The sequence below is a fragment of the Amblyomma americanum genome, chromosome 8, assembly GCF_052857255.1.
Source record: "Amblyomma americanum isolate KBUSLIRL-KWMA chromosome 8, ASM5285725v1, whole genome shotgun sequence".
In the NCBI taxonomy this organism is placed as follows: domain Eukaryota; kingdom Metazoa; phylum Arthropoda; class Arachnida; order Ixodida; family Ixodidae; genus Amblyomma; species Amblyomma americanum.
The window spans coordinates 38451705-38465639 of NC_135504.1; the positions used below are offsets into that span (position 1 = coordinate 38451705).

Genomic DNA, 13935 nt, shown 5'->3' on the forward strand with positions numbered 1-13935 from the left:
AGGAATATTGTTGCAAAGCGAGGCTCCAGCGCAGGAGGCGGCCATTTTTGGGAGAGATGTTCTGCAGCCATTGGAGAGGGCAGTGATCCGTCTCAATGATAAACCTCGAGCCGGCTAGGTAGCATGACAATTTCTGAACGGCCCACACGAGACACGCACACTCTTTCTCGGTGGCGCTGTACGCCTGCTCACGACAGGTCAGCTTACGACTAGCATACAGGACGGGGTGTTCCACTTCTCCATTGTCCCTTTGGCACAGTACAACGCCCATGCCTCGCTCACTAGCATCGCACTGAACAACGAACCCTTTGGTATAGTCTGGCGATCGTAGCACAGGCTGGCTTGTTAGGGCGCTAAAAGCTCTCTCCTTTGTCTCGCTCCAGACGACTGTTTGGGGCTCTGTTTTTCTTAGAGCATCCGTCAGGGGAGCCGCGATATCGGAGTACCTGGGGATGTACCTCTGATAGTAGCCGGCGACACCCAAGAACGACCGAATATCGGTCTTCGTGCGCGGTTGCGGGAAGTCTCGCACAGCGGCCACCTTTATTTCAGAGGGGCGGCGACGACCCTGTCCAATCACGTGACCGAGGTAGACAACCTCTGCCTGTGCTAATTGGCACTTGGGAGCCTTGACTGTCAAGCCCGCTTCGCGCAGGCGGGTTAGCACTGCCCGCAAGTGTGCCATATGCTCAGACCAGGATGCGGAGAATATCGCTAAAGCAAATTCTTCCTGTCCCCGCAACACTTTGTCCATGAGGCTTGAAAAGCAGTATGGCGCGTTCTTCAAACCAAAACTCAAAACTTTAGGACGGAATGTTCCCATTGGTGAAATGAACGCCGCATACCTACTAGCCTCCTCTGTAAGTGGAACCTGCCAATAACCCCTGACAAGATCTAGGGTGGAAATAAACTGAGCGCTACTAACTTTCTCAAGGCGCTCCTCGATGTTAGGGATCGGATAAATTTGATCCTTAGTGATAGAATTAAGCCTGCGGTAGTCGACGCAAGGACGAGGTTCCTTGCCCGGTACCTCAACTAAAATCAAAGGGGAGGTATAATCACTCTCACCCGCCTCAATAACATCGAGCTGTAGCATTTTCTTTACCTCAGCCTCCATAATATCGCGCTGGCGGGGTGACACCCGGTACGCCTTGGATCGTACTGGCTCTGGCGAGGTAAGTTCTATATCATGAGTAAGGACAGAAGTCCTACCAGGCCTCTCAGAGAACTGACCTTGAAACTCTTGTAAGAGTTGGTGTAGTTCGGTTTTCTGCTCAGGCGACAGCGGTGCTTTACTGATTAAGTCACTAATGACCTGATCAGTGTCTTCCCTGTTCGTCACTGAGCTTAGTCCCGGAAGCTCGACCGGAAGCTCTTCTAACTTTCCCGTGTCGTGCATTTCATCTCCAGTACCTGGTGCCTTCAACGCTACAGGCTCAATTTTATCCAGTTCTGACGTGCTCGGAATATCAGCTTGCTGCGCCTCCGACCCTTTCTCATTGTTCGACAACGTCGGCCCCGCAACTACCGCCTTTGCAGCGAGCTCCCGAACTCTCGATCTGGTTAAGGCCTGAACGCTAGCCTCACCAAACAAAAGCCCCTTCTCGCGCAGGAGGTGATCGGACCTGTTCGAAAATAGGTACGGGTACTGGGGGGGCAGCCTAGATGACACTACGGCCTCAGTCTCAAGTGCTCCGAAAGGTCCTTCAATAAGCACTTTTGCTACGGGCAGACACACGCTATGAGCTTCCACGGCTTGCTTGATCCATGCGCACTCGCCCGTGAACATATCGGGTTCTACGTAAGAGGGGTGAACTACATCCATTGTAGCTGCGGAATCACGAAGCACTCGGCACTCTTTCCCGTTCACGAGGAAGTCTCGCATGTAAGGCTCGAGAAGCTTCATGTTCTCGTCAGTGCTACATAATGACAAACACACGACTTCTCTTTTTGTTTCTGGACACTGCGCCGAAAAGTGACCCGGCTTCTGGCACGTATAACACACGCGCGCTTGCCTCCTCTCGAACCGCTTTCTGCGTTCGGCTTCGGCTGCCGCCGTCTCCTTACGTTCGGTCGGACTGCTTTCACTCGCATCCGCACTACGCGTGTCCCCCCTTGCTCTCATGGGTGTGAACTTCGGCCTCTCAGACTTGGAGCCAAATTCACCCTTTTGACCGTCCTTAGCTCCGCGAGCCCGACGCGTCACAAACTCCTCGGCTAGCTCGGCGGCTTTAGCCACTGTACTAACGTCTGGCCTATCCAAGACCCAGTACCGCACGTTCTCAGGTAACCGACTATAAAACTGTTCTAGCCCGAAACACTGCAGAACTTTCTCGTGGTCACCAAACGCTTTCTCTTCTTTGAGCCACTCCTGCATGTTTGACATAAGCCTGTAGGCAAACTCTGTATATGACTCATTTCTGCCTTTTTCATTTTCCCGAAACTTCCGACGGAACGCCTCCGCTGACAGCCTGTACTTTTTTAGCAGACTCGATTTCACTTGGTCGAAATCCTCTGCCTCCTCTCTCTTCAAGCGAGCGACTACGTCGGCCGCCTCGCCGGGTAACAAAGTGAGCAAGCGCTGTGGCCACGTTTCCCGAGAGAACCCCTGCTTCTCGCACGTTCGCTCAAAGTTAACCAGGAACAAACCAATGTCCTCTCCAAGCTTAAACGGCCGCATCAGGTCAGTCATTTTGAACGATACCCGTTCTCCTGCACCGTGTGCCTGACTTCCATTACGAGCGCGTTCCATCTCTACCTCGAGACGCTTCATTTCTAAAGCGTGGTCGCGCTCTTCTTTCTCTTTTTGCTCTTTACGTTCGCGCTCCTCTTTCTCTTTTGTTCTTTCCGTTCGCGCTCCTCTTTCTCTTTTTGTTCTTTACGTTCGCGCTCGTCTTTCTCTTTTTGTTCTTTACGTTCGCGCTCCTCTTTCTCTTTTTGTTCTTTACGTTCGCGCTCCTCTTTCTCTTTTTGTTCCTCTCCTCAATGGTCTCAAGGCATTCCGACAGCTCGTCATCCTCAGCCTCCAACTCAAGAATCGCCCTTAGCAGTTCTGGTTTTCTGAGTTTGTCTGAGACATCAAGACCCAACTCTCTTGCAAGCTCCAGCAATTTCGTTTGCGCAACGACTTCAAATCCATGGCCTGCTCCCGAATGCTGCTTTCTCTACTGCCTACTATTGTCTTGCCGCAAACTAACCCGGCAGCAACGACAACCACAATTACCAGCTCTGTTTCTGACACTAACAAAAGCCTGGCAAAACTCAGAAGAAGAAAGTCCCGCACTCACCAAACCTCGCAGCCACGAATTCAGCGCAGTCGTTCCGCTGCAGGCAACCAGTCATCACACAGGGCTCGTTGCACTGCTCCCGGATGGTCGTTGTTGCTGCTCAGCATACAGTTGACCGCATATCTTCGCTGCTGGCCTCCGTTGTCGGGATCTCACCGCTGGCAACCAGTTGTTGCATTTGGGTTGTAGCCCCAAGGGTAGCGTTGGCCTGGCGGCCTGGGGCAAAGCTGGAAACATCCGAAGGTCCCCGGCAAAGGATGACTCGACTGGCAACAGAACAACTTGTTTATTCTGGCATCGCAAAAGAGCAGCCGGTCAGGGCGACCACGTTACTCGAAGGAAGGAATCGAAGTCTCTCCCGCGTCCGGCGCAGCTGTCTTTTTTTATACCCTCGGAGTCGAGGGCAAGAGGGAACGGCTTGGGAAGAGTCATCCGATACGGCGACGCTTGAACATGTTCAGGCGTGACGGGCGCGTCCGCCAGCCGGCGCCGGTCAGACCTCCTCGCCTCCCAGTTGAGGAGCTCCTCTCCCCGGCTGCCGCGCTTTGACAAGCGTGGGCAAAACAAGCACACACACACACACGCACGCACGACGACACGTGGCACTGAAACATGCCTGGACGCGCTTGGCGGGAGGCGTCGCGCGGCGGCGATGAACGAAGCCGCGGCGTCCGTTGCATCTGCGCCGGCTATACCGCGCGTCGTAGGTAGGCGAGAACGTAACATGAGGCTAGCATGTACTGCTCAAGAGCACAGGAGAAATAAACGAATGCGAGCAGCGCTCATAACTAGCACATGTTCTGCCCTCTGGCGGGGGTACCTTAAACTACTAAAAGCGACAAGGGAAGGGCAGAACAAGTGGGAACAAAAGAAAATTAGGCAAAAAAATTTGCACTTAGGGAAGCCTCTCCACTTCTCAGCGAAAAAGTTGATTAGCCGGACTTAACCGTGGTTAAGGAAACTTATGCGACAAGGCTACTAACCGAGGTCGGTCACCTCAATCGGCGTTATACATGGTTAATGAGATAACCGCATTCGACTTTGCCGTGCAACCGCACGCAGCCACGTTTAGCGATTGCCGCGTTGTCCTTAGCCGTGCTCAAAGTATCCCTTGTCACAATCGCATTTGAAACCACAATTCCTTGTCTAGGACTGGAGCGTTTCGAAATCATGTGAACAAAAGCGACACTGATGCGCAATAGAGGAAGATGGTGCCAGTATCATTAAAAACAATAGCACAACCCATAGTGCTTCACGTTCAGCATGTGTTGCGATTCAAGCTTCGCAGTGAGCCTCCCGGAGTGTTCCATACTGCAAAGGTGGACGCAATGCAAGAAGTACTTTATTGCTATGCAGTGAATGATTACTCTGCATCAATGACTGAAAACCATACTTTATCTTTTATTTTCTGATTAGTTCTTCGCTAACGCCTGACCCGTTAAATGCACTTCAGAGGCCAGTGGAAAAAAATTACTGGCTTGTCTGTGCATGCATGCCGAGTGTTCGCCCCCATTTGTCGTAGTTTCTTACAAACTACAATAGGTAAAACGGGGTGCGCAACCATCCAGCATGTGGTGAATGTGATCGAGAAAACAAGTACTTTATTTAGATCATCGGATTCCTAATGGCGGCCGCAGAGGCATTCAGTACATGGTTGGTAAATTCTACTTTATGGCTTTACCGCCTTCAGCACTTTTTTCGGCCCGATACAGTGCCGTAATTTTTGGCACAAGAGATAAAAAGAAAACACACAGCAAAGTAAGCCAAAAAAAGTTTCAAACAGAATTATGTGTGAACAATGAAGCGCTGGCAGACGACAGACGAAAGTAGGACGAGACAGACGAGGACTCCTTTCGTCCGTCGTCCTGCCAGCGCTTCATTGTTCACAATGTGAAACTAACTCGCCCAGCAACACACCCTGCTCAAGAATTATGTGGTTTGAATACGTAATGCTCCGTTACCGCTAGTTACATCTCGTCGGAACATTGCACGGTGTGTTAATGAGAAGTAAGCCAGTGGGGTTCAGCGAAAAACGGGCTAGCCTGCCTGAAAATATTCCCTCTGGCCCTTGGCCATAACCTGCGACTGGATAGCTGGCTACTCCGAGGTTGTCGAGGTGCGATTCCCAGCGGGGCATGAGAACAAGTGCTAGGCTTAGTGCATGTTGGACACCGCGGGAGCAGTAGCAATGAGAGCCTGGGCAAGGGGGTAATTTTTGTGACCCTACGTCGACAATGACATTGAGAGGCTTGCCAAGTCATCTGGGGTTGGCCATCCACATGAATCTTGCCCACTGAAAAGAGCGCGTCTTCAAAGGAAGCGAGCAAGAGGATAGTAGCAAGCGCAGCATGCTTATTTTGCTGAACTTAATAATTATTACAAAATGTTGTTAATTGCTACTGAGCCATGCAGAAAACTGCATGAAGTGAACAGTACCAAACCTGCGCTGCCTTTTAGTCTTGTTTTAACTGGTACAAAAGCTGCTCACGCACAGCGGCCAATGCTTCCTTTTTTTCAGAAGCCCAGAAATTCCTGAAGGAAATGGGGTTCAAGCATATCTGAAGTGTACTCTATTATCCGACAATGAGGAAAGGATAGAGTTTGAAACAAGGTAGACCTTGACCAATGTCGTCATGCAGAATAGCCCCTTTCCTGCTGCGCGCAAAAAAAGTTCACAGTGACACCAAGTTAGATTATGTTTTTGGCAATGCGATATCGTTAGAAACTGTTAATGCCTCTACCGGAAGAGACTTCGCGGCAGGTCTGATGACTTAACTTCCGTCCAGCCAATGAGCAGACTTGTTGACGAAAGACATTTTTTCCTGGTGAAGCTTCTGACGCTATCTCATTAAAAAAAAAAGTCGGCACTATGCGCTAGCTTCGTTTAACCTTCTTTTGTTCGGCTCCATAGAACCATTTTCCTATATGCGCCCAACAACTTGGACACCTAGTCATTGTTATGCCTGTAGTGAGAACCATTTTTTCAAATGCGCCCAACAACTTCGGCACCTATGCCTGTAGTGATAAGGACAGTTGAACTAGTTGGTACTGCATCTGTGAAAACAGCAGCGCAAACAGACTAGGGACGAATCCAGGAACGGACACCACAAGCGCTGACTCGGAACTGACGGTTCGAGAAGAAAACGCACAATTGGAACGTAATTTTTGCGCGAAGTTTTCATTGTGTGGTAGTAGTTGGTCTCACGGTTTTTTGTGAATTTCTATAATGTGTACTTTCTTTTAGAACGACTACTTTCTTTTCGAGTAACTATACTTGATTTATGTTCATCATACTTATTTGTTGTACATTATTGATTATAAGTGTCTCTCCTGATGGATTCTGTATTTTCTGATGGTTTCCGCACAGGGTTTTGCTAAAACGGTTTTTATTTTGTTTAAATATTGGCACGAGTGTTGTGCACAATTTCAAACATCATGTTAAATTGTTTTCGCTCAAAGTGCTTTGTTGGTTTTTCTTCGTTAGTTTATTATTTGCTTATTCGGAGTGCATCGCTACCAACTTTGTTATGGGGTCAGGGGACCCAGCCAGGTACAAGTTTTGTACCTTTTGTCCCCGGCCCTTAGTTTTCTGTACTGAGAACTAAAATGTTAATAAACTCAACTCAACTCAACTCAACATGGCGACTCGTATTCATGCAGGACGATCGATGGGTCGATATAACTCACGTGTGCTTGTTCTTGTAGTTATGGTAGGCTTCTGAAACTACTAACGCGAACTGATTAGGATGCCGAAACAGAATTGTAAATTTATAAAAGAGAAGTTGGTACCGTGGGCATTCATTACAGTGCTTGGCTAGATTTAGAGGTGGAGTTTTTTTCCAAGGACTGCGTTTGCTCCCACAAGCGCATATTTAAACATCCACTAGAAATCCAGCGAGCCTTAACCTACTAACTCGTTCGCTGAAACAGCCCCTCGTGGAGTTAGTAAGCGATTTGTACAGTAATTCCAAGCAAGCTAAACCAACCTCAAATTTAAAGACTTTTTGAGCGTCCAGACTTAAATGAATGGTTGCGGAATCTTCCAATTCAGCCAAGGATTGTATGAACGCAGGCGGTGTGACCTTGTTTGATAAAACGACATTTTTTTGGCACGTTATTCAGCTGGCTCGGGAGGTTTCGGAAGCATACCATATCTACTATAACAACGCATCAGCGACACACCGAAAATCCTGCAATAGAAAGGGTCGTCAATCTTTGATGCGTCTGACTTGTCCGCATATTTTCATGTTGTTTCATGTTCAGATTCTCGAAATTATGAACAAAATCTTCGTTTTCCTATTAAAGGCGTAGTGACGGATTCGCGCTAGCGATATCTGTTTTTTCCTTCGTTCCTCGTCTCTTGTCGCTAGCGTTTTTAAGCACCCCTCATCACTGAATTGAGGAAAACGAAACAAATTTCTACCAAGCGGCAACGCGACTTCTTTGAACGAAATGTTCCTACTCAATCATGGAGTGGAATGTTCGGTCTGAAACATGCAGCCATCGAGAAAGTTATTCTCCGTGTTCCTAAGGCAGCAGCTCAATAAATGAGGGGGGGGGGGGGGGGGGGGGTAAAAAATAAATAAATAAGCAGCAAATAAATATGCAGAGGCGGAAAGGAAGAAAGAACTTGAAGAAAAGGAAGAAAAGGAAAAGAAAAGAACTACAAAGGGCTGCTAAAGAAATATAGTCTTAGCTCGCCCTCCAATTTCTAGCAGGGAATGCGACAAGCTGAATATACACGTATACATTAAACTTTCAGCGGACACTCCCTCAGCACCGCGGGTAGGCGCAGGAAAATAGCGGGCTGGTCATGAGTGCCTGCCTGTGGAACGTATCCTTGAGAGCAAGACCGATGGAATTTCGGCTACGTGTCTAGGGGGCCCACACCCCGATTAGCGCACTCTGCGTCTTTTCGTCCTTCAATCTTTTTTTTTCTTTTTTTTTGCCTGAGCGACTTGCATGCTCGTTGTACTGGAAATTTCCTTTGGCCAGAACAGCTGCCTGTTTTGCAAGTTGATGAAAGCGCATAGTTCCGGGAGCACAAAGTAAGGGCTCTTTGTCTTCGATGTATTCAGAACCTTTTAGGCTGTTCTTATTTAACACGCCATAGACTGACCTCTTAAAGCATTTGCACAATGCTGACTCTATAAGCATTATTTCTACTAGCGATAAAGGGGAGTGCCTTTTAGCTTTATTTTTTTAATTTCGATTGTATGATTTGTATGCTCAATATCACCAGAGGCGACACAATTGTCACGTTTCTTTTCAATAATTTGGAGAGTACTTAAACTCGAAGCCAGAAAGAGACAGTATTGCTAGTCATTTCTAAACTGTCTCGCCTCTTTTTTGCCAATAAGGAGAAAGAAGAGCTATGCCATCTCAATCTCATAAAGTCATCGCCCTGACATTTTACGAAATTTAGTCGGCCAGCCGAATTATTTCTGATATTTCCACTGCTGCCGCTTTCACTCTATATAGATTCCGTGAGTCACACAGACTATCTAGAAAACCTTCTGCTGCTCTGCGGAAAAGGTGTTCTGCTGCCGAAACGCAAGCATTGAGCGAGGCAACGTACAAAATATACTCGCACAAGGGAATCAATTTTTGTTAAAAAATTAATGACAATTATTGGCAATCCCTCATGTAATGCTCCATACCAGGGGTTTTTGAGGTATCAAATAAATAAATAGTGTGCTAATTAGGTTTGGTAAAACTTACATCGCGTCAAATTAAAATTTCCCCAATTTTTCAAGTTAATCATTGAAACAAGGCTATACGCGTGCGGTCGTTTGGTGAGTAAATATCGTATGGTTCTTCATTGCTATTTGGTACTTGTTCATCGAGGTGGATTAATTCCCATAAAATATGATACAAAATTCAGTCTTCATTTCTTTCTTAAACATCTGTGGTGCACGCAGGTAACCAAGTTGCACATTTTAAAGTCGGGGACGTGGGTATGGTGCGAGGCACTGTGGGTCCAGTACAAAAACACTAAGCAACATGACATGAAGGAAAAGGCAAGTCAAACAAGATTAAATGTCAGGAAAGCAAGAACTCCCAGAGCAATTTTAGGCAACTTAACCACCGAGCGACCTCTAGCCGATGGCCTACGCTTTGCCGTACATATGTATTACTTAGTTGTACATTATTTTCACGCAGCTGCAAGCGCGAGTAGTTCCTCTTTATGTTTAGGTAAAGGGAAGAAGAATTCAGAAAGCGCTCGGCACCAGGGCACAGAGAAACGCAGATTTCACTCGACAGCCCCAAAACTGCTCATCTTGCGGGTAAACTGGACTGTTAATGAACAACTGCACGGGCTAGTAATAGTAATCCTGTGCTCTCCCACAACGCTTATGTACTGAATCTGACACAATAAGCGGGGCTTCTCTAAGTACCTTTTTTTCTGTGGAGCTCAAAAGCAAAACATGGCAGGACGATTAATGCTTTGCAAAGCTGAGATTCAGCAATCGCTTTCAAGCTATCTATATTTTAAGATAAATTGAGGTAGAGAATATGATAATGATGTATTTCGACTATCCCTCCTCTCCAGTCCGCCGCTACAGGTGCGCGCATTCATCGATAACCCTATCAGGTGGCGCGCTTCACAGGCGTTGCGCGGATGGACCATGCTACATTCCTCCGCTTACGCCATACTATCCCTCCTCGTTACACGGCCGCCAACCTGCAGATGGCTCTAATAGTAACCACCCATCCTGTTATGAATTCGTACGCCCTCGCCATGCTCTCCTCCTTCCAATATAGTGCTCCTACACTTACTTCCAGGGTGTAGCTACCCTCCGTGTGGTCCTGTGGCTACCACCCAGCGGTTACGCATTCGTCTGCTCATGTCCTGCCCTCCACCTTCTACGGGAACTACCCTCCGGTTATGATTTTGCTATGCTATCGCCATACCCTCCTCTTTCTACGGGAACTACCCTCCGGTTATGATTTTGCTATGCTCTCGCCATACCCTCCTCCTTCTACGGGAACTACCCTCCGGTTATGATTTTGCTATGCTCTCGCCGTACCCTCCTCCTTCTACGGGAACTACCCTCCGGTTGCTATTTCTCCTTTCTCGCCACATCTTTATCCTTCCACCTACATAACTAGCTGCCCTACGGTTCCCGTATTAACTGGTAACTACTCACCGGTTACGCCTTCCTATGCTCTTGCCGTACCTTTGTCCTTCCACAAAAACCCTTCTCCTCCAGTTTCGGTAACAACCCTCCATTGGTTCCCGTGGCAACCCACCCGCCGGTTGCGCCTTCCTGCTCTCTTGCCATACAATCCTCAACCCACGCCAGCCATCCTCTGGTTAAGCGTTCTTTCCTTTCTCCACACCCTGTTCCTTCCACGGTAACCCTCTTCCGGACGACTCCCGTGGTAACAGCCGTCTGGTACGCTTTACTACGATCTCGCCACACCCTCCTCTTTGCGCAGTAGCCCTCCTGTTCATTCCAAGGTAACTACTGTCCGGGTGCATCACGTGGCAACCACCCACTGGCTGAGCCTTCTTAAGTTATCGCCATACCTTTCTCCTTTCACAATAGCCAGCGTCCGGTTGGGGGATTTAACCGCTCTCGCGACAACCTCCTCCTTCAACTCTGACACCCTCCGGATGGTGTTAGCGTTCAGGATGCTATGCGAAACAAATCCTGGTTTCAATCATTTCGAGCGGAGTCCTACGATAGAATCTGAGTGGTACCACTTACTGCGGGATGCTTCTTCACGATGTTGTTCTGCTCGCAAGGGTCCTTGTCCAGATCGAAAAGGCACGGCCCGCGGCCCACGAGGCAAGCACCAGGTTTCTGCACGTCTTCACACTCCACCAGCGAGCCCCTCTTGATGGGGTCAGTGAGGTTGAAATTCTTGCCATGGAATTGCTGCAGGACCTGGGCGTATCGGAACGACGCCAGTCGCTTCACTTTTATCCACCTCATGTTCTTGTCTTCGAGGATTTACCATTAAAGGGAAGCTAAAGCACTTTTCGAAAAAATTGAGTTCCATGCGGCATTTTATAGTTTATAGTCCGCTGAAAAAAAATATAGCATTCGAAAAGGGCAAAAGCTGTTTTTTTTGGAAGAAAACGGGCACCAGCGTCTCAGGGCGCCGATCGAACGCCGCGAATGGCCGGGATCGTCGTGACGTCGTCTACGGGGATCTCCGGCCAGCACCGACTGTGTTGCTGCGTAGCGCGTTGCTTCAGCTGCCTTGAGAACTGCGTTTCGCAAATTATGGATCCGTCGTTCACCAAAGTGCGGGCCGAAAAGCAGCAAGCAAAGCAGGACGGCCGGCAGACTACCCGTGAATGGCGTCACTTCCGCCAGTTCCATCCCCCTATTCGGCGCTTACGGAACCGAAGAGGGCGTGTCGGCTACGGATTTTTAACAAGCGATTGCGGCTCATTTTGAAAACAGAATCGATAAAAAATTTACACACATGATTTTCAAAGTCCCTTCTTCCCAAACACAGCGTTTCATGCAATTTGAAAACCGTTTCAGCTTCCCTTTAAGGCTTTGCAAGGCGTCTCCGCAGAACTGTCGGTGTCAAGATTTAGATTGGCTTCAAATTCATTAAAAAAATTTGTAGCCGCCCCAGGATTTTTCTTTCCTCGTGCTCTGTTCACAGTAGCAATAGCTGGAGGTGTGGATTTTTTGACCCATGGTACTTTTTTATTCCATTTGGAAGCCTTCGTCCTCAATACAATAGAGCCCAGGAACACGAATAGCCACTGATTTCGAAATTTTTTGAATGCATAGAATGTTTCACAAATTTAATCAACGAGCAGATTCACTTCAAGTGCAGTCGAAATTTTCTTTACAGACTCCAAAATAAAATAATCAAACTAAACTAGGCTGCGAATCAGTTAAAAATGCGGCGAGAGCCGTCATTGCTCGCTATGGACAATTTTCAAAAACCTGTAAGTCTGTGAAAAGCTATTTTTTTGTAACAAACTGCCACTCACAGACCGGTTTGCATTCAGTGCTCTACACACAAAAAATTACTGCAAAAAGAAATGTGCCTGTCCTCCTTATTGAATTTTTTTTAAATAGGGACCTTGCGATCTCCAAAATATTTTGCGTTAAGAAAATTCTACAACTTAAATTTATAAATTGCATCATTCAAAACGGCAAATGGTAAGATTTACATTTGAATTAAAATATATATATACACGAGAAATAACTTTTGTATTCAAATTTATTCTTAAATATATTAGAACCGCTATTGTAATTAAAACATCAATATTGTGACTTGTAATTTAGATAACTACAATTTTCAAATTAAAAATGTTTGCACATTCGGATCACGAATTGTTTTAGATTGAAGTTCAAGTTACAATTTTAATTTTAATAAAAAAATAAAAGATGCAATATAAAGTTTTAAACGCAATTTTGCATTTAAATATGAAATCGGAATTAACTTTGCATTAACGATATTTTTCACATTAGAAATTGAAATCTGAATTGAATGTAAAATCGGCCAAGCAAAGAGCAAAAGCTCCACGCACTGGTTGTTAGGAATTCGGCTTCTTGGACGGTCCAAGAAGGATTCCAATCTCGGCTGCGTGGAGATGGGAGGAGGGCCAGTGCCTGTTTTCTGGTTCCACAAATCGTGGTGCTTTCTTAGAACTGCGTCACATGACCGGATGCCGACTTCTATCTCCTAAAGTAATTTAACGCTCTGATATTTCCCTCCAAATTGCAAATAGGTATGCCCTTTTGGTTAAAAGAGTAGCTTATTATTTTATTAATTTGGTATTATTTTCACTCTTATCTACCGCGAATGTGATGCACATTTCAACTGAGTTGAATGGAGCATTGCCTCCAGGTCGTCTTTCAGACGACACGATTCGCCTCCCGCGATGATTTGACGCGAAAGATCTGATCCGTTTCCATTCGATCTTTCAGTTTACGGCACACATTCCAATGTGTGTCTCCGTTTTTCAAACAGCAGCCGAGGAGGCAATTGCGATTTGTTCCATGTGAAACGCGTCTTGAAGACAACATTGACACGCAGTTCCAACATTCCAGAAAGCTCCAGTCACTGCTTTTCATCCGGCCTATTGTTCTGCAGTCACCAACATAGCAACATTTATAACCAAAAAGACTGTTCGGCAGTTTTCATCGACCCGCCGCGGTGGTTCAGTGGTTAGAGCGCTCGGCTACTGATCCGCAGTTCCCGGGTTCGAACCCGACCACGGCGACTGCGTTTCGATGGAGGCAAAACACTAAGGCGCCCGTGTGCTGTGCGATGTCAGTGCACGTTAAAGATCCCCAGGTGGTCGAAATTATTCCAGAGCCCTCCACTACGGCACCTCTTTCTTCCTTTGTTCTCTCAATCCTTACTTTATCCCTTCCCTTACGGAGCAGTTGGGCTGTCCGCCGATATGCGAGACAGATAGAGCAATTTCGTTTCCCCAGAATCCAGTTGTCCATTCTTTTTCATCGCTCTGCTTGGTAAAAGGAGAACAAGTTCGCAGTTGGTCTTCAAGCGGCCATGTTGTCACGCTTAACCCGACAGTGCTAGTAGTAAACTCAAGTTAAAATTTTTTCGAAACTCCACAGAACCCTTATCATAGTGGTTTTTCGAAGCAAAACGAACATCATACAAACACAACATCAGGAACAGATCTCGGCGCACACGC

General features: G+C 47.1%; 1 protein-coding gene across 2 annotated transcripts in view; it reads right to left on the reverse strand.

Annotated features, from left to right (window-relative positions):
* Positions 1–13935, reverse strand: part of LOC144101398 (arylsulfatase J-like) — a 29001-nt gene that overhangs the window by 2158 nt on the left and 12908 nt on the right. For both annotated transcript variants that reach the window (XM_077634541.1, XM_077634542.1), the window contains exon 9: positions 11003–11182. In XM_077634541.1, coding sequence (XP_077490667.1) covers positions 11003–11182 — 180 coding nt within the window. The remainder of the gene's footprint in view (positions 1–11002; positions 11183–13935) is intronic.